This window comes from Littorina saxatilis, linkage group LG14, assembly GCF_037325665.1.
Source record: "Littorina saxatilis isolate snail1 linkage group LG14, US_GU_Lsax_2.0, whole genome shotgun sequence".
Taxonomy (NCBI): Eukaryota; Metazoa; Mollusca; class Gastropoda; order Littorinimorpha; family Littorinidae; genus Littorina; species Littorina saxatilis.
The window spans coordinates 6,004,378-6,024,946 of NC_090258.1; the positions used below are offsets into that span (position 1 = coordinate 6,004,378).

General features: G+C 44.3%; 1 protein-coding gene across 3 annotated transcripts in view; it reads right to left on the minus strand.

Moving 5' to 3' along the window:
• LOC138946992 (uncharacterized) overlaps positions 1-20,569 on the minus strand; it is a 54,700-nt gene that overhangs the window by 7,810 nt on the left and 26,321 nt on the right. For all 3 annotated transcript variants that reach the window (XM_070318415.1, XM_070318414.1, XM_070318413.1), the window contains 6 exons: positions 6,060-6,168; positions 5,404-5,531; positions 4,001-4,144; positions 1,386-1,511; positions 573-730; positions 36-269 (listed from right to left, as the gene is read on the minus strand). In XM_070318415.1, the coding sequence (XP_070174516.1) occupies positions 36-269; positions 573-730; positions 1,386-1,511; positions 4,001-4,144; positions 5,404-5,531; positions 6,060-6,168 (899 nt within the window). The remainder of the gene's footprint in view (positions 1-35; positions 270-572; positions 731-1,385; positions 1,512-4,000; positions 4,145-5,403; positions 5,532-6,059; positions 6,169-20,569) is intronic.

Below are 20,569 nucleotides of genomic sequence, written 5' to 3' on the forward strand. Positions count from 1 at the left end.
CAAACTGATTACAATTATGTAAACCTCTCCCTCACCTGGTTGTCGCCGATGTTCATGTAGAGACGGTCAGTGTCGGGCGGGGGGCGGTCAAAGTTGGCGTCCTGAGCCTGGAGGAGCTCCTGGCCCTCGGTCAGGTAGCGCTCCCAGGGAGCGTAGTCGGGGTTGGCTTGTCGCGTGTCCTCGATGCGCTCTAGGATTCGCTGCAGCTGCATGTCACGAGGCGCCCACGTCTTGAGGTTGTACTGTACTTCCCCATCATTTTCCTTGTCCTGAAATATGACACGTGATATATGTTCCTAAAATGTGTCGTTGACGTATCCACTCTTTTTCTGTGATTTTTGTCTTAAATCTAGTTAAAGTAAGCAAACTTAACATACCTTACAATTCCCTAGCCTGGGGGATTAGGTATGCTAGAGTATGTGCAATTAAACCTAATGTTATGCTACACACCAAATTTCAGCTTCAGCAACCTGCATCATTCACCGGCAACATTTATGCCCGTTTGACATTACCTGTACAGCAGTAGTTTTACGTGGATCAGTAAATGAGGCAGAATTGTTATCCCCCCTTACCTGTGTCATCTTGTCACAGTAGTAGTAGAGGTAGCCCTTGCTGTCACATTTGCTGAAGATGATGTCGCCCAGGCGAGGGTGTCGGTAGTAGTCGGCAAACTGCGGCACACCCCCGGCAACACCCACAATGAACACGTGCTCTATGTTCTGGAACGTGCCTGCAATCCACAGAGTCACACAATTAACCATCAAAACAACAAGAAAACACAACAGAAAACACAACAGAAAACACAACAGAAAACACAACTGAAACCAGTGTTGGTAAATTCTTCATCAAATGTTTGTCAGCCTGTTGCTGACTTCTTGTTACAATGTTGAAATTAGTTTTGTGTGCAGAGTTTAATGGCAAACAGAAATAATTATTTCAGACTTTAAAACTATCTCACTTATTATCAAGTACTTTAAGCCTTTTGCAGCCTTGTAGGACGTCAGCTGACGACCTGTGTAAACTGCTTCACGAGCAATGCGCAACAAGCTTTAAAAAAAAATAAAAAAAAAACCAACAAAACATTGCGTATAGCTCAGTTGGTAGAGCACTGGACTTGTCATCCTTGGGTCACAGGTTCGAATCCAGGCCAGGACGGACAGGGGTCAACTTTATGTGCAGACTCAGAGATGGTATCCATGACCCACCCCCATGTCAGCTCATTGGCACACTAAAGACCTCGGTCGTTCTGCCATAAGTGCAGGTGGCTGATTACACAAACACGCACACACCTGTGTGTCTCATCTAAAGACGGGGAAACAACCGGGAACATGCCCCTGATGATTTCACTGTGAGGGCGTAAAATAACATTATCATCGTATACTAACCCAGCAGTCTAGTGGTGATGCTGCCAGAAGAGATCTGCGCTGCCCTGAAGTGTCCGATCTGCGGCAGCTTGGTGGACACCACCTTGTGTTCCCCGATGAAGCCCGTCGTGTACACGTTGGATTCACCTGCACACATTCAACAAAACATTAGATAGAAACAACACACACACACACACACACACACACACACACACACACACACACACACAGAGGATCAACCATGACAGTAGTCACTCAAAGAGACTGAACCCTTATTCCCTGAATACTATGTAACAATTTTATCCCTTCGTAGTAGACCCGTATAGGCGGATGCCTTGACATCTCAAATCTGACAAGAGATCAAGAAAACTATGTGTATGAGCATGGATATCTTTTAAAATTACCACGGAACACATGGTGCCTTTGCAGTCGCACAAGAAAATCCACCAAAGTTACATGCACTTTATCATAGGACATATTTTCCGTTAGTTTAGAGTACTGAACTGCTTCATTCTACTCATAAATGGGTGGTTATCAACCCCTATCTTTGTTCAAGTAAGCAACAACAAAAAACAAAAAAACAAAAACCTCCACAAAAATAGTGCTTTTTTACCGACATTAGCAGTCATCTTGCTGCCATGTTAATTTAGCATTAACCAATGCCGTTTTCAGTACAAAAGTGAATGATCTTTACTATTCAAATCATGCTTCCTGTGCTTTGACTACACATGTAACGCTTACTTTCCATTGATGTAATACACAGATGACTATACACAAACTGCCCCAATGTCTACAGGTTAAACTCCTTCAAGTGCACTGCCCCAATATCTACAGGTTAAACTCCTTCAAGTGCACTGCCCCAATATCTACAGGTTAAACTCCTTCAAGTGCACTGCCCCAATATCTACAGGTTAAACTCCTTCAAGTGCACTGCCCCAATATCTACAGGTTAAACTCCTTCAAGTGCAATCTTATTTCTCCTCCATTCGAGTCAGTATGTTTGACACACAATGTTTACATATTTTTTTTTTAACAACTCATATCATGCTTTTTATGTGATTCTCAAGAGAAATGTCTTGTAGCGGTTGTTAGGATCAACATCAAGCTTGGTGTAGCAAAGAATGCCTTTTCCCATGGAAAACTGACCCCCCCACAAAGTGGTGTAATGATTCATGCACACTTCTCATTTTTCACCTGTGCTGTTACTTGTGTGGATGACATGATGTTTAGCTTTCATAATTTGGTGTGTGTGTGTGTGTGTGTGTGTGTGTGTGAGAGAGAGATAATATGCTGTGTGTGCGTGAGTGTGAGTGTGCATATGTGTGTGATATGCTGTGTGTGTGTGTGTGCATGCAGGTGTATGTATGCTGGGTGTCCTGGTTTGCTGGCTTCATTTTCTTCTTTTGTGTCTTCCCATAATATTTATGTACATATATTCTTTCATGTCAATGTAAACTAAATAATATTCACTCAGAAAACATTTTGTACAAAATTCTGTCTCCAGATTAGCCTTGTTCTCATGCACATACTTGGCACATCTTGTACAAAAGGTTGAAGTGAAAACATGCTTGAGCAAAAGTATCTACACTTTGGTCTTTACCCAAGATCTCTCCTGCAAAATGGGAATAAACAACATAAGAGACTCATCTTACACACAGCACAAACTGACTGAGACGGGTTTAGCTATCTACACCCCCAAAGTCGACACAGGAGTACAGGAGAAACTTCCTGCAGGAAATGAAGTCCAGATAGTATCATCAATTTATTTCCTTTTCTTGATTAGATATGGATTGTCTGCCACTGCTGCTCACTAAAATCAAGTTAGTGCATTGGGAAATTGTGAACTGAAATTATTCTCCGTCTTATCGAGGAAGCTGGGTTATTGTTGCATGAGATACTGGCAGAAAACAAGCAGCCAACCCCTGTGTGACCTTTTTTAGCAAGGATCTCACAAATGTTTCAAACAAATTTGATTGGGAATTTTATTCTAATTGATCATTACCTCGCCGGCATCTTGCAAGCGAGTTTCATCGACGATTTTGAAATAAGTTCATTATTTGTTTCATAAGTGTTTTTCTGTCCACTTTAAAGACCAGTGGGTCAACGTACTGTAAATGTAATGTTTTGCTTTGTCAATAATTAAACGTTCCAATAAACTGCAATTCATGTTTTTTGATTCTTTGTAGCAAGGACTACAGAATGTTCATTTTAATTAAATTACGAAAACTATGTTACGTTCATTCCATCATGCTCCATAATAACGATTAGTCAAATTAATGTCAAGGGTGAATCTGAACACAAATCTAAAGCATCCCAAGGCCTGACGTTTTGGTGTTCATTTCTATGCCCTCATTGCAGTAAGCATGTTAGGTCTGTAAAGCTAAGATTCCATGCCTTATCACACCATTAGTACAGCACGAAGCTAGACCAAGTAAATTGTGGATTCATTTGAAACATTCAGTTGGCAGGGAAAGTCCCTTTAATATTAAGTTTAGTACACTAATTTAAAAAAGGCATGCACATCCACACATAGAAACAGACATACGTACAGACACAAACACAGTCGTATACACACACATGACATATACACACACACCGACGCACACACACACACTTGTACACACACATCAACGTACCCTCTGTCTTGTATCTGACGTAGGTGGTTTTGTTCTCCATCATGGCGTCGACGGCGACCTTCTCGTGGTAGAGGGCGGTGATGATGGCGATGGTTGGTTGCTGGTTGGCTGCGATGGTCGGCATCTGCTTCACCATCTGAACCTCTGTAAACAGAAACCAACATCTTTTGGACATGCACTTTTTTTTTTTTACACACAAAAACAAAACACACGAAAAGACCTGCCTGCCTATGATCGCCCAGAGTTAGAGGGTTTGCTTCTGGATTTAGAATACATTGGAACCTCATTTACCACAAGCTAAGCTAAGCCAAGCCCCTCCCCCCCCCCCCCCCCCTCATTTCTATGATTTCTCATACATTTTCATTTGAAACAGTCTGGAAATTTACCTTCAATTTGACTCCTTTCTTCTAAACCCAGATTTTCTTATTTATGGTACATGTCTGAAAAAAGAAAGGAGGGGGGGGGGGGGGGGGGGGGAGACCCCATTGTAATGACATCATACAGCAGGAACACACACCAGGGTTCATACAGACACCTGACAGTGAAATTCAAGGAGTATTCAAGGAGTTTTCAAGGAGTATTCAAGGAGTTCAAGGAGGTCAAATTGCATAGGTGTACACGTGGAAAAACTTTCATCAACCATGCATTCAAAGCTCAAACCAGAAACGTAAAGTAAAACAAAAACATTTATTTACTTTTTTAAATTAAAAAATTTTTAAAAGCACTTTCCACCCGGCATGACTACGATTTTCGACCGGCGATGGCTTGAAACGCTGTCACAATGAATCGACACACTGCTTCTTCAGAAATGGCGCTAAAAGCTACCTGGATGAAGGGGAAGTAATCGGTTTCAACTTCCCTTCGCACGATGGCAGACGACACACGACTTGCACACAACACGCACACAATCGATATAAATTGCTGAAAAACTTTAATATTAACATTTTTTTTTTTTTGCCTGCACTTCAGAATTCAAGGAGGTTCAAGGAGGTTAAACACAAGAATGACCATTTTCTCCAAATTCAAGGAGATTCAAGGTCCTTGAAAAGGGGGGTTGAAAATTCAAGGAGATTCAAGGAGATTCAAGGAGCGTATGAACCCTGCACTAACTGTGTTAGGAACTCTTTCTCTTTGGTAAAAGTATGACAATGAACAATCAAGACTCCAATCTGGAAGTGTTACCGACTGCTGTTGACATTTTCTTACTCATAATAGTTACAGAGAATGTCTGGAGTAAATTATTTCATGCCTCGTCTTAGATACGGCACAATGGGTGTCCCTTAGTCTTCCTTGATTCAAATCTGCCACAAGTGATTTTAACGGGTGCATACATACACACTGCAACACCAGAACACACCTGTGCTCTGCAACACTTGCACACACCTGTACACCTGCAAACTCACCTGTTCCACCTGTCTTTTCGTCCAGCACCTGTCGCACAAAGCCGCCTTTCTCCATCTCACGGATGAGTTCTCGTGACCGCAGCTCCTGTAGCTGCAGCAGGACGATGGGCTCTTCTGACGCCGTGATTCTGCAAGGGAGACAACGTCAGCTGTCATTTACAGAGTTCCTTCCCTGAAGTTAAACAACGCTGGAATCTTTTGACATGAATGATGCCAGAAAGTGTTAACAAACTGAGCTGTGATACATAGATATCCTTCCCCGACAGAACGCTAACATCTTTTGACCTATTTATGTCTTACCTGACCACCTCCTCCACAGCTATGTGTGTAGACACACACAGAGACAAACTCTTTAACACAAACAGAACATCTTACAGCGATGTCCCTTACTAGATGAGGAACGAAAAGAAGTGTGGCCGTCACCAACTCCCAGACCAAACTATACGGCAGTCGACAGGAGTTGGAGAAAACGACAACATTTATCACCAGTGCTGGTCTGATCGTGTAACCTCTGCGAACGCCAAGAAGAAGAACACAAACAGACACTCTCAGTCTCACATACACACACAACACCTACACACACAAACACACACTCTCTCTCTCTTACACACACACACATTCTCTATCTCTATCTTTTACACACACAAATATCTGACCTAACGAGATCCTCTACAGCCAGCACATTGGGGTAGGCAGACTCTAGAATGGTCAGCAACTTCTCACGCACAATTTCCTCCACTGGCCGAGTGTCCTCTTTCGTAAAACCTGAAAAGGCAAAAACAGCTCATTATAAACAACATCCTTCTGGACTGTTTAATTTCTTTAAACTAAATATTCTTAAACAGCTCACTGAAAAAAAAAGAAGCTTATCATGAAATTTACTGAGAAAAACAAATAGTAAATTCCTTCCTGAAATCAACAGGTGTTCATTGAACGTAGCTTTCTTCAAAATCTTACAACTAAAATAAACTTCTTTTTTATAGGGGGGGGCCATGTATTCTGGTTTAAGAGAAAATCTGTAGTTTCCAAACATACAAAATTATGTCCTTCCCATTTTGTGCACCCAAACGACCTGCCAAAAAAGGCTTACATGCTCTGATTTTGACTGATAGATTCGTGAGAAAAGGTAAGCTCTTACTGCTGCCAGGTGGTCAAAATAAAATGACAAACTGTCACAAACTCTGCCCAAGTCCAGCCATGACTTATTTGGTAATTCGTGAATGAGATGGGGTTCGTGCGGTTTTGGCTCAGATGGGTGCCTATACAGTGACTCGGTGTGTGTCCGTGGATATGGACAGCCAATCGCGGGAGTGTATACACGCACGTGGTGTTGTGTGGTGCGTGAACGAGTCACAGGCTCGAAGGTCACTGCTGTGTAAAACTGTGAAGAGAACGGATGGTTGTTGTGAATGCTCTATCCGGCCGACCGGCGTGTTGTTGTTTTATACAACCCCGGAGACAAGTTGTGTTCCAGCTGTCTTGGTGTGGCTTCAAGGGTTCTACGGGTGGTCAATCCTCGAACGGCAAGGTGTGTTGAAATTCTGTAGTTTTTCTCTCCTTCCGTGCTCAGGGTCAAAATTTGTTGGTTCGGTAGTGTTTGTGTATGAGAGAGGTTTAGTTTTTTAGTTTCCTTGGTTGGGGTCATTTTATGTGTTGGGTGTCGGGGGTAGAAAGGGGAGAGGGGGAATGGGAAACAAGGGAAAGGGGGTGGACAGTTTTTATTGTGCAAGAAGTGTGGAGAGCGAGTAGGCTGGTGGAGAGAAGAAAAGAGGTGTCAGCAGTTGCTGCGAGTGAACTTATGTGTGGGAAGGATTTATTTTATGGAGGGTGAATTTAAGGTAGAGAGCGTTAACTCCAGAGAAAGAGTCGTGTAGTAGGTGCAAGTACGGAAAAGTGAACACGAGGTACGGGAGGTGTAAACGGGAGTTCACCGTCAAGACAGAAGACGGGGGGGTTGGTTGTAAATATGTGACGTCATCACGGGTAGAGAAATAGGGAAGAACGAGGTGCCACTATGTAATATGACTTAAATTCATAAGGGGTGAGGGAAGTGGCGTTGTTGTGAAGGGGCTGCTTGTGAATGGTTGGGTCAAATAATGGAATAGGAATTGTTTATTATGGGGGCAGCCATGTTGTATTGACTTTGTGAAATGGGAGTTGTAAATACTTTGTACATTTATATTGATGATGGTGTATTTACAATTATATAAAAGTAAAGACTATAATTAGGTATTTAAGGGAGTGAAAATTGTAAGAATTATTACATAATTGGTCATGTTGGGACTCTGGTATTTTGATAATGATGTTGGTTAAAGTTAAATAGTAACTTTGATGAGATGGCCAGAGTGGTTAATTAAGTAGTTAATTATGGTAATTAATGAGTAATTAAGTAAAGAGGGGACTTTGTAAGTCGATGAAAATGGAGATTATGGGAAGTCAAACGAGGGAAATATTGGTGTTAGAGTTAATTTATGGACTTGGTGGATAAGGGGAGATAATTAAGTATTGTTGGAGGAACAAGTAGTTATACTTGGCTTTTGTTCCTACGACAGCGTTCAAGCATAGAAGCGGGGCTGTGGGAGAGTCCAAGCCAGGAGAGACGAACGACACAGGGGACAGCATGAGTTTCCGGGTGCAAGAAGCTTCCGGCTCTATACCCGGGAGGAAGGCGTGTTAGTGGTGGGGTGTTTGACCACCGGTGTGTCGCAAGTGTGAGCTGTGGAGGTGAGGTGGCCCACCGTCAGTGAGTAAAGTGGTGGAAGGTGCTGGCATTCTATTGCCACGAGCAGTTTGTGCACAAGAATATATTATGACATCTGTGTGCCTTGAGTTATGCAGCTGTGGCTTCATTAAGCATTGTGACCTATAAGTGAGTTTAAACACATTAAAGACATAGAGATTTTGCAAGTGTTAGAGGAAACTAGGTAGAAATTGACTATTAATTAAATATTAGGTTATTAACTTAGTACCAGGCCTGGTTATTTACATTTCAACGGGACTAATCTGGAGTGTCTTTATTGTTTTCGTTGAGCGACGTTGATTTGGTGGATCGGCGAAATGTGAACTGGACTTGGTTGTGAAACGTCGTGATCATTACGCACGAAGAGAAAAGTATGTAGTGATATGGTAATTCGTTGTTATGAAGTAAGGTTGTTACGTGGTGGATTAATGTGAATGTGTTATTGATGAATTAATGTTCGTACCATTTATTGTGTTGAAATAAGTGGAAGAGAATTGAGGGTTTTGTTATTTAAAGTTAAGTTAATTAGTATTAATGGTGGCTGGGCCTACTGGTTTCATGTGTAGCTGCGTTTGGCGTTGATCTTTTGCATCAAGGTTGAAGGCAGTGTAGCAGAAACGTTGGTAGTCCCTATCACGAGGTATTAGTGTAAATGTAAGTTAGAAATAATAGTTAGTTAATAAATAACGGGGTTAATTGATTACTGTAGGTGAAGATAAGCGGATTTTGAGTTGAGATAGATTTATAAAGAGACTTCTTGATTTTTCGGGATCAGGGAATTAAGGTGGTAGGTGGTAATATTTAGGGATATTTACAGTTCTTTTAGTATCAAGTTATAAATTCTTATAGCCAATTTGTTTTGTTAAACTTTAAGATAATTCTTCCTTCTTCATCTATCTTTGATTTTGAGCGATTGTGATTGGATGTGAATGTGAATGCGGTGTTGTCGTGTGTGTAAATAATAAACTTTGGTTTGAATGTTGCCTGGTTGTGGAGTCAGTGATTAGAGTAAGAGTGGTTGACTGTGTCTGAGTGTTTTGTACGTTAAAAGGTATTCCTATACCTCTCCCAAAACTTAGGGGAGTTACAATGGTGGCAGCGGTGGGATAGGAGTTTCATTTCGGGGATTAGGAAGGGTTTAGATAGCATCGGGAAGTAAGGGCCGTGACTCGTGTGAATCAGTTGTGAAAGGGTATGAATGAGGACTAGCGTGGGCGGTTGGCGGGCGACTTAAAGGCTTTAAGCCTGGGTGGCTATTTTGACCCGGTAGAGGAAGGAGAGAGAACGAGTGAGTTTGAGCACACCTGGGGTCCGAACTGATCACTCGGATCTCACTCTACCAAGGTTGTCAGCTAGCTGTTTGGGTAAGTTCTATTGTGGTTGTTGCTTTGTATTATTCTGTCCGTGTTTGTTGTGGGCGATCAATTTTGGAATTGGGGTCAAGGTGAGGTTGGTTTGTCAAGGAGATGTCGAATTCAGATCGGGATGAGCGTCAGTTGAGGCGGGCGGCTAGGATGGAGGAGAAGGTTCCAGCGACGTCTGCGGCTGCATCCCTGGTGGTAACCCCTCCTCGGTTCACTGTACCAAGTGGTGGTGCGACGTTGTTGGCTACGGGTGGTATGCCGGGTGCGGTTTCTACGCCGAGGATGGAGAGGTCTTTGGGGACGCCAGGAGTGTTGGGGACGAGGTCTGTTGGGGCGCAGCGTTTGGCGATGGGGTACGGTGAGGGTCAAGCTGTAAGGGGAGTGTCGCCGATCATGGTCCAAGGTTCTAATGGGTTTGACGATGAGTCGGTAGACAGGGAGTTAGCACGGTTCCGTAGTCAGGGTGAAAGCTTGGGTTTGCAAGGGGCGACGTTGGCCCAGTTTGTGATGGCCCAAGTGCGCAGGGAGGCGGCCATCGTCGAGGAGAGAGTGGCGCAGGCGAAGTTGCGGAAGGAAGAGCGGCGACAACGCAAAGAGGAACGAGAACTTCAGGAGAAGAAAGAAGAAGCTCGACGCCAAGCAGAAGCAGCCCAGCGTAGGGAAGAGATAGAGGCCAGACGCCAGGAAGAAGAAGCCCGACGTAAAGAGGAACGTGAACTTCAGGAGAAGAAAGAAGAAGCTCGACGCAAGGAAGAAGAAGCTCGACGCAAGGAAGAAGAAGCCCGACGTAAAGAAGAACGTGAACTTCAGGAAAAGAAAGAAGAAGCTCGACGCAAGGAAGAAGAAGCTCGACGCAAGGAAGAAGAAGCCCGACGCAAGGATGAGGCGGCCCAAAGGAGAGAGGAATGGGAGTTCCAAGAAAGGAAAGAAGAAGCCCGACGTAAAGAGGAACGGGAGTTCCAAGAAAGGAAAGAAGAAGCACGACGACAAGAGGAAGAAGTCCGGCGCAGAGATGAGGCAGAGCGACGCCAGGAGGAGCGTCGCATACGGGAAGAGGAACTGCAAGCAAGTGAGGCGAGGTGGAAAGAGGAGTTAGCTCTGCGCACAGGGGGGAATGAGAGAGAACCGAGTTTTGACAAATACCGGGTAAAGATGTCCTTCTGTGATGACTCTGTCAACATTGACGACTACCTCCTCCACTTCGAGCGAACAGCGACAACACACAGGTGGAGCAGGGCGACATGGGCAGGTCGATTAGCAGACCAATTGAAGGGTCGCGCAGAGAGAGCATATCTACGGATGACTCCCGAGGATGCCAGCGACTACGATATGCTCAAGGTTGCGCTGTTAGAAGAGTTCCATCATACTCCAGAACACTATCGCCGGGAATTCAGAAACATCACAAAGCAAGGGGACGAGAACTTTGTACAGTTTAGTCGTCGGCTGCAGACCCTGTTGGATCAATGGATAGCGATGTCACAGTGTGCGGGAGACTATGACCGGCTGTATGACCTGATCCTGAGAGAACAGTTGATGGCAAATTTCCGGGGTGAGCTGTTCCAGTACGTCAGCGATAAAAAGCCAGCTACAGCCAAGGAAGCGGCGGTGTTAGCGTTCACTCACTTGGAATCAAAACGGGACGCCAGATTGTTCAACGCAAAACGTAACATCGGGGGCCAAATGGACGAGGAGGAAAAGAAAAAGGAGAAGACTACAAGCAACGGGGGTACCAAGACCGGAGGGGGATCGGAGGAACAGGCAGAGCAGTCAGAGGGCCAAGTGAGGCCAGTAGAGGGCAGCAGGAACAAAAAGACGAACTGGAATCGGGAATACAACAATCGGGTGATATGTCATAGGTGCAAGAAGACGGGACACATTGCCAGGGAGTGTACCGCGAACGCCTGCATGACGACCGAGCAAGATGACCAGACGAGATCTTCCGAGCCGTCAGAGCCGTTGTGCAAAGACTGCGAGAAAATTCCATTTCGGCCGATGGGAAGGTGCAAGGTTAACGGGAGAGACGCAATCAGTCTACGTGATTCAGGGGCAGACAAGACCATGGTAAAGGCTGCATTTGTTAGGCCTGAGGATTACACCAGCGGGACAGTGCACGTAGAGTTTGCCGACTTAGACTGCACAAAGACGTATCCCTTAGCATGGGTTGACGTAGAATCGCCGTACATCTGTGAGAGGATTCTTGCCATCGTGAACGACAACATCAGGCCTGACATTTTTCTGGGAAACCTGGCCCAGCTTACGAGCGGAGACTGGGTGGAAGTATCGATGTATCCCAGACGGGCGTTGTGTGCGGCAGTGACAACCAGAGCACAGGCTGAAGCAGGTACACGGCCGGTGAAACCGGTGGTGGTGGTGCAGATTGAAGGGCTGCAAGTGACTCCGGATCAGCTGAAAGTCTTGCAACAGGAAGATGAAACACTAGTGCGCGCAAAACGACTGGCGAAGGAAGGGAAACAGATACAAGCAGGAAAGGGCATGGTGGAGTTCAAGATGTCTCGTGGGATACTAAAGAGGGTTTATCGGGAGAAGAAATTGGAGTGTTCACAAATATGCGTTCCCAGATCCTTGAGGAAAGGACTACTCAAGTTCGCCCACGACACACCCATGGCAGGACATCTGGGAACCAAGAAGACCCGCGAACGTCTATGGGCAGATTTTTATTGGCCAGGCCTGTGCGAAGACGTGCGACGATACTGTCAGTCCTGCGACCGATGCCAAAAAGTCACGCCGAAGGGACGAGTTGCCAAAGTGCCGCTTGGGCAAATGCCTCTGCCCAATGCTCCATTTGAGAAGGTGGCGGTGGATTTGGTGGGGCCGATCAAGCCGGCAGCTGACAGTGGGGCGAGATTCATCCTGGTGATGGTGGACTATGCGACGCGCTACCCCGAGGCTGTGGCACTTAAGTCCATCGAGGCAGAGAAGGTGGCTGAAGCGCTGTGGACTATGTGGACGAGGTTGGGGATACCCAAGGAGGTCCTGTCGGACCAGGGTGGACAGTTCACCGGGGCCGTCATGCGAGAAGTTCACCGGTTGCTCGCCGTCAAGGGACGAACCACTACGCCGTACCATGCGCAATGCAACGGCTTGGTTGAAAGGTTTAATGGCACATTGAAAGCCATGATCAAGAAATTGTGTGTGGAGGACCCTAAGACATGGGATCGGTTTATCCCAGGTGTCTTGTTCGCATACAGGGAGGTTCCGCAGGAAAGTACTGGGTTCTCCCCATTTGAGTTGCTGTACGGCCGTACGGTGAGGGGACCCATGGCCATCTTGAGGGATCTCTGGACAAAAGAAGGAGAAGACGGGAAGGAAGCGCAGACTGCGTCCGAGTACGTGTTGAACCTCCGGGACCGAATAGAGGAAACATGCAAAATTGCTAGGGAACATCTGTGTGAGGAAGCAGTGCGCCAGAAGAAGCACTACGACCGCGGGGCCAAACGCCGAACCTTCGAGGCTGGAGATCGCGCTCTTCTACTCCTGCCTCTCAAGAAAAACAAGTTGGAGATGGCTTGGCGAGGACCCTACGTCGTGGAGGAAAGAGTGGGCGAGTGTGACTACCGCATCAGGATAGGGCCCAAGCAGAAATTGTTCCACGCCAACATGCTGAAGAAGTATGTGGAGCGGCCGGCAGCGATAGCAACGGTGTGTGTGGTGGATGAAGGGGAGGAGTGGGAAACAGTGCAGTCATCTCACGAAGACATTCCGTTGATACCCCTGACGTCAGAGGAAACGATCGAGGATGTGCACTTGGATCCAGAGACGCCAGAACTGCATATAGGGATCAAGGAAATCCTCAAGGACAACAAGGATGTCATCACGGATCTGCCACGGAGGACGTCGCTGGCAGAGTGTAGCATGCGGTTGGCGCATGACGAACCAGTTAGAGTCCGTCAGTTCCCCTTGCCATTCACGACGCGGGACATTATCGCCAAAGAAGTCGACGCGATGTTGAAGATGGGGGTCATCGAACCGTCGGTGTCCCCATACAGCTCTCCAATCGTGATCGTGGAGAAGAAAGACGGGAAAAAGAGGTTCTGCTCCGACTACCGCCGTTTGAACAAGATAGTGGAGTTTGACGCCGAACCTATGCCAAACATGGAGGCCATGTTCGCCAAGCTCAGCAAGGCGAAATATCTATCCAAGATAGATCTGGCAAAAGGATACTGGCAGATCCCTATGGCGGCAGAAGACAAGCCCAAGACCGCATTCACGACACCGCAGGGGTGTTACCAGTGGACGGTGATGCCGTTTGGGTTGAAGACGTCAGGAGCCATCTTTTCAAGGATGATGAGGAGTCTGTTGAGCCCTCTCGACATGATCGAGATCGACAATTTCATTGACGACATATTAGTGGCAACTGAAACCGTGGAGCGTCATTTGGAGTGTCTCAGAGCTTTATTCCAGCGGCTGCAGGAAGCATCGTTGTCAGCTCGACCATCCAAGTGTTACTTGGGGTTTAGACGACTGGAGTACCTGGGACACATGGTGGGAAATGGAGTGATTCAACCCGAGGAAGGGAAGATGGACAAGATAGCGAAGATGCCCAGGCCAACAACAAAGCGGCAGATCCGATCCTTCCTAGGACTAGCCGGATTCTACCGTCGATTTGTGCCGGGTTTTGCGGACATTGCACTTCCGCTGACAGACGCAACCAAGAAGTCACAGCCCAACAAGGTCAGATGGACGAAGCCTATGCAGGTGGCCCTTGATACGCTGAAAGTGAAGTTATCCACAGAGCCGGTGTGCAAGCTGCCGGATTTTTCCGTGCCTTTCACTCTTCGCACAGATGCATCCGGTGTTGGGTTGGGGGCGATGCTACTCCAAGACCAGGGGGAAGGGATGCAGATGGTGGCCTGTGCGAGCAAAAAGTTGCTGCCAGCGGAGCGTAACTACAGTACCATCGAGCGCGAGTGCTTGGCGGTGGTGTGGGGGGTGCGGAAGTTGGCCCGTACCTCTACGGAAAACCTTTCTGCATTCAGTCCGACCACAAACCCTTAGAGTACCTGGAGGGTTTGAAGGCGACCAACAAGAGGTTGATGCGGTGGGCGTTGGCTCTGCAACCCTACATGTATACCATCCAGGCGATTCCTGGAAGAGACAACGTGGGGGCCGACTTGCTCAGTCGCTCGGAAGAGTAGCCAGATGTGGGGAGCATTGAACCATCAAAATGGACTGATTTTGGTGGGCTGGATCCTGTTGCAAGTCCATGGATGTCAGTAGAGTTGTGTAGTGTTTTAGTTCAGGGGAGTTGTGGTTTGATTACACGTATTAGGATTCCTGGCATTGGTCAGAGGTGTGTGGTTTTTGGTTCAATACAGGGTGTTTTGTACTTGGGTGGGGGGTTTGTCACAAACTCTGCCCAAGTCCAGCCATGACTTATTTGGTAATTCGTGAATGAGATGGGGTTCGTGCGGTTTTGGCTCAGATGGGTGCCTATACAGTGACTCGGTGTGTGTCCGTGGATATGGACAGCCAATCGCGGGAGTGTATTCACGCACGTGGGGTTGCGTGGTGCGTGAACGAGTCACAGGCTCGAAGGTCACTGCTGTGTAAAACTGTGAAGAGAACGGATGGTTGATGTAAATGCTCTATCCGGCCGACCGGCGTGTTGATGTTTTATACAACCCCGGAGACAAGTTGTGTTCCAGCTGTCTTGGTGTGGCTTCAAGGGTTCTACGGGTGGTCAATCCTCGAACGGCAAGGTGTGTTGAAATTCTGTAGTTTTTCTCTCCTTCCGTGCTCAGGGTCAAAATTTGTTGGTTCGGTAGTGTTTGTGTATGAGAGAGGTTTAGTTTTTTAGTTTCCTTGGTTGGGGTCATTTTATGTGTTGGGTGTCGGGGGTAGAAAGGGGAGAGGGGGAATGGGAAACGAGGGAAAGGGGGTGGACAGTTTTTATTGTGCAAGAAGTGTGGAGAGCTAGTAGGCTGGTGGAGAGAAGAAAAGAGGTGTCAGCAGTTGCTGCGAGTGAACTTATGTGTGGGAAGGATTTATTTTATGGAGGGTGAATTTAAGGTAGAGAGCATTAACTCCAGAGAAAGAGTCGTGTAGTAGGTGCAAGTACGGAAAAGTGAACACGAGGTACGGGAGGTGTAAACGGGAGTTCACCGTCAAGACAGAAGACGGGGGGGTTGGTTGTAAATATGTGACGTCATCACGGGTAGAGAAATAGGGAAGAACGAGGTGCCACTATGTAATATGACTTAAATTCATAAGGGGTGAGGGAAGTGGCGTTGTTGTGAAGGGGCTGCTTGTGAATGGTTGGGTCAAATAATGGAATAGGAATTGTTTATTATGGGGGCAGCCATGTTGTATTGACTTTGTGAAATGGGAGTTGTAAATACTTTGTACATTTATATTGATGATGGTGTATTTACAATTATATAAAAGTAAAGACTATAATGAGGTATTTAAGGGAGTGAAAATTGTAAGAATTATTACATAATTGGTCATGTTGGGACTCTGGTATTTTGATAATGATGTTGGTTAAAGTTAAATAGTAACTTTGATGAGATGGCCAGAGTGGTTAATTAAGTAGTTAATTATGGTAATTAATGAGTAATTAAGTAAAGAGGGGACTTTGTAAGTCGATGAAAATGGAAATTATGGGAAGTCAAACGAGGGAAATATTGTTGTTAGAGTTAATTTATGGACTTGGTGGATAAGGGGAGATAATTAAGTATTGTTGGAGGAACAAGTAGTTATACTTGGCTTTTGTTCCTACGACAGCGTTCAAGCATAGAAGCGGGGCTGTGGGAGAGTCCAAGCCAGGAGAGACGAACGACACAGGGGACAGCATGATTTTCCGGGTGCAAGAAGCTTCCGGCTCTATACCCGGGAGGAAGGCGTGTTAGTTGGTGGGGTGTTTAACCACCGGTGTGTCGCAAGTGTGAGCTGTGGAGGTGAGGTGGCCCACCGTCAGTGGGTAAAGTGGTGGAAGGTGCTGGCATTCTATTGCCACGAGCAGTATGTGCACAAGAATATATTATGGCATCTGTGTGCCTTGAGTTATGCAGCTGTGGCTTCAATAAGCATTGTGACCTATAAGTGAGTTTAAACACATTAAAGACATAGAGATTTTGCAAGTGTTAGAGGAAACTAGGTAGAAATTGACTATTAATTAAATATTAGGTTATTAACTTAGTACCAGGCCTGGTTATTTACATTTCAACGGGACTAATCTGGAGTGTCTTTATTGTTTTCTTTGAGCGACGTTGATTTTGTGGATCGGCGAAATGTGAACTGGACTTGGTTGTGAAACGTCGTGATCATTACGCACGAAGAGAAACGTATGTAGTGATATGGTAATTTGTTGTTATGAAGTAAGGTTGTTACGTGGTGGATTAATGTGAATGTGTTATTGATGAATTAATGTTCGTACCATTTATTGTGTTGAAATAAGTGGAAGAGAATTGAGGGTTTTGTTATTTAAAGTTAAGTTAATTAGTATTAATGGTGGCTGGGCCTACGGGTTTCATGTGTAGCTGCGTTTGGCGTTGATCTTTTGCATCAAGGTTGAAGGCAGTGTAGCAGAAACATTGGTAGTCCCTATCACGAGGTATTAGTGTAAATGTAAGTTAGAAATAATAGTTAGTTAATAAATAACGGGGTTAATTGATTACTGTAGGTGAAGATAAGCGGATTTTGAGTGGAGATAGATTTATAAAGAGACTTCTTGATTTTTCGGGATCAGGGAATTAAGGTGGTAGGTGGTAATATTTAGGGATATTTACAGTTCTTTTAGTATCAAGTTATAAATTCTTATAGCCAATTTGTTTTGTTAAACTTTAAGATAATTCTTCCTTCTTCATCTATCTTTGATTTTGAGCGATTGTGATTGGATGTGAATGTGAATGCGGTGTTGTCGTGTGTGTAAATAATAAACTTTGGTTTGAATGTTGCCTGGTTGTGGAGTCAGTGATTAGAGTAAGAGTGGTTGACTGTGTCTGAGTGTTTTGTACGTTAAAAGGTATTCCTATACCTCTCCCAAAACTTAGGGGAGTTACACAAACTCTTCATGTATTACAGTAAGTTTGGGGTTACTAAAATCGATCTTCCGGGGAACACTGCATCTTTCCATAAAATCCATCCCTTGAAAAAACACACCCAAAAACCCCATCTATCTGACCAACAAAAGCACCCTATTCATTTACTTATCAAGGGAGGTAATGCTTCATGCACCCATTGTAGGGACAGCCCACAGCCAACCAGGAGCCAGGTTTCGGTAATGTTGAACTTTAGCGTTGTTAATTCATAGCTCACAATTCAGAGGCCTTCAATTTTGCAGAACCTGCCCTTGTAAGCATAACAAGTCATCTTAGATACCTTTGAAGTCATGGAATGGATGCATTTCGTTTACATACATTTTAGAAGGAAAAGCTGACATTTCAAAGGAGGGGAGGCAACCCTGTATGCATTTTCTCTTCATTTTCGTCAACAAATGACCAAATTAATTAAATCTGCTTTAGTTTGGAGCTCAACCCGGCAAATAATTTCATGAAAAATATTCTTTGGCTTGATTACAGGGACTTGCATCTAAAATAAGTAAAAAATGCCACTGGATTGTGAGCTGTGAATTTACAATGCTAAAGTTCAAGCTAACCAAGGTTTCAACCCCAACACCTCACAGATCTCTCTTTCCAAAATACATGTACCACCAGTCACCAACAATCTAAATCCACAGCAGAACCACACCAGGTGAACCAGACTATCACTGTACAACTGCTAAACAACACCTGGCTACAAAAAGTCCGAGGGAAAAACAAATACTAATCAAAACAAAAGTCTAGCAATGCTTTACACGATTAATTCAAATATTTTCCAAAATATTTCCAACCGTTTTAAACCGACAATGCAAACACAGACAGTTGAAAGAGAACAAACTTTGTTACAAAATAACTCTTATTTTCAAATTTCAATCTCTTTTTTGTCCCCACTTTCTAAGTGACAAAATCTATTTTCATTTTCTAAGTAATCAAAGAAACAAGGACTAAATAAATTCAGAAATCTAAAAATAAAATAACTGAAAGTATTTTTATGTCATATGCACACTCTTTTGATAACCTTATAGCTACCAGCACTCAACAACACATGAACTTCCTAACAAACCTAGCAATACTTGGTAACACTGACAAACTAATTAATACTTAGCAACAAACTTAACAGTAATTGGTAGTGAACTAATTAATATCTGGTAAGAAACTTTGCAACATTTGGTAACATTTGACATCAGCAAAGGACTAACACAATCCAACATGCATTTCAGGGTTGTTAACAAGTCTTCAGGGAGTGTTAATATACCGGTAAGACACTTCAGGGAGTGTTAATAAGACACTTCTGGAAGTGTTAACAAGACAATTAATTCAGGGAGTGGGCCATGGGCAGTCAGCGTACAGAGGGTCAAATGACCAATCCATTATTCAGCACAACATGAATGGGTCATTTCAAAACTTATGGGTCAGTCTATGACGCTTCAGAGCTGCGGAATTGTGGCCAGATCCATTATTCAGCGCAACATGAATGGGTCATTTCAAAACTAATGGGTCAGTTAATAACAACACTTCAGGGCTGATGTTTTGGGCCAAATTAGCATTGAGAGGGTCATATGACCAATCCATTCTTCAACGCAACATGAATGGGTCATTTCAAAACTAATGATTAGTCCGTAACAACACTTCAAAGATGAGGTATTGGGGTCAGGTCAGCGTAGAGAGGGCACCTAACCAATCAGGCACAACATCAATCAATGGGCCAGGTCAGTCTAATATCCACTATTGCCCAGTGCATCAGAAACCCAGTGGGCCACTCTAAGGTTACTCTAAATACAGGTACCACAGCAATGAGTATTTCAACTTGCGTAAAAAAACATTAACAAAACAAAAACAATCAACAACAAAAATGCATTGAACAAAACCAACAATGTAAAAGTGCAAGTTAAATTAATATCAAGGGGTGAGCTGATCATGATCAACAGCAAAATAAAATCCTTGTTGCACAACGTTGGTGATAGGAAATTAAAAATAAACGATCAGAGGCAGTGGAAATGAAAGGCCTTTGAAACACACATCAACAGGAAACACTTTCTTTCTTTATTTGGTGTTTAACGTCGTTTTCAACCACGAAGGTTATATCGCGACGGGGAAAGGGGGGAGATGGGATAGAGCCACTTGTCAATTGTTTCTTGTTCACAAAAGCACTAATCAAAAATTTGCTCCAGGGGCTTGCAACGTAGTACAATGTATTACCTGACTGGGAGAATGCAAGTTTCCAGTACAAAGGACTTAACATTTCTTACATACTGCTTGACTAAAATCTTTACAAAAAATTGACTATATTCTATACAAGAAACACTTAACAAGGGTAAAAAGATAAACAGAATCCGTTAGTCGCCTCTTACGACATGCTGGGGAGCATCGGGTAAATTCTTCCCCCTAACCCGCGGGGGGGAAACAGGAAACACATGTTGCTGAACATCCTATCTCATCAAAACAGACCACACTCCTAAAGGAAGCTGTTTTGTTTTGACATTGTGTATATAATTAGACTGCATTCCCACTGTGAAATATCATTCAGAATGAAAGGTACAGTGGAACCCCGTGTTTAAAACTACCCCCTGTTGCAAAAGCTTGTAGTCATTTTGAAACACTTTTACAATCACGGCAAAACTCCAAAGATGATCTGCCTAATTTGAAATGACAGTGGACAACCTGTGTTAAAGTGAGGGGAGTAAAACACTTTTTACAATCACGGCAAAACTCCAAAGATGATCTGCCTAATTTGAAATGACAGTGGACAACCTGTGTTAAAGTGAGGGGAGTAAAACACTTTTTACAATCACGGCAAAACTCTAAAGATGATCTGCCTAATTTGAAATTACAGTTGACAAACTGTGTTAAAGTGAGGGTGAGTAAAACACTTAAATGCCCTTCATGCACACGTTTCTTCACCACAACAACAAAAAAACAAAAACAAAAAACAAAAAAAAGAAAGAAAGAAAACGCAAACAGAAAAACTGGTTGAATGAAAAAATTATCTACTGCCATCCTGT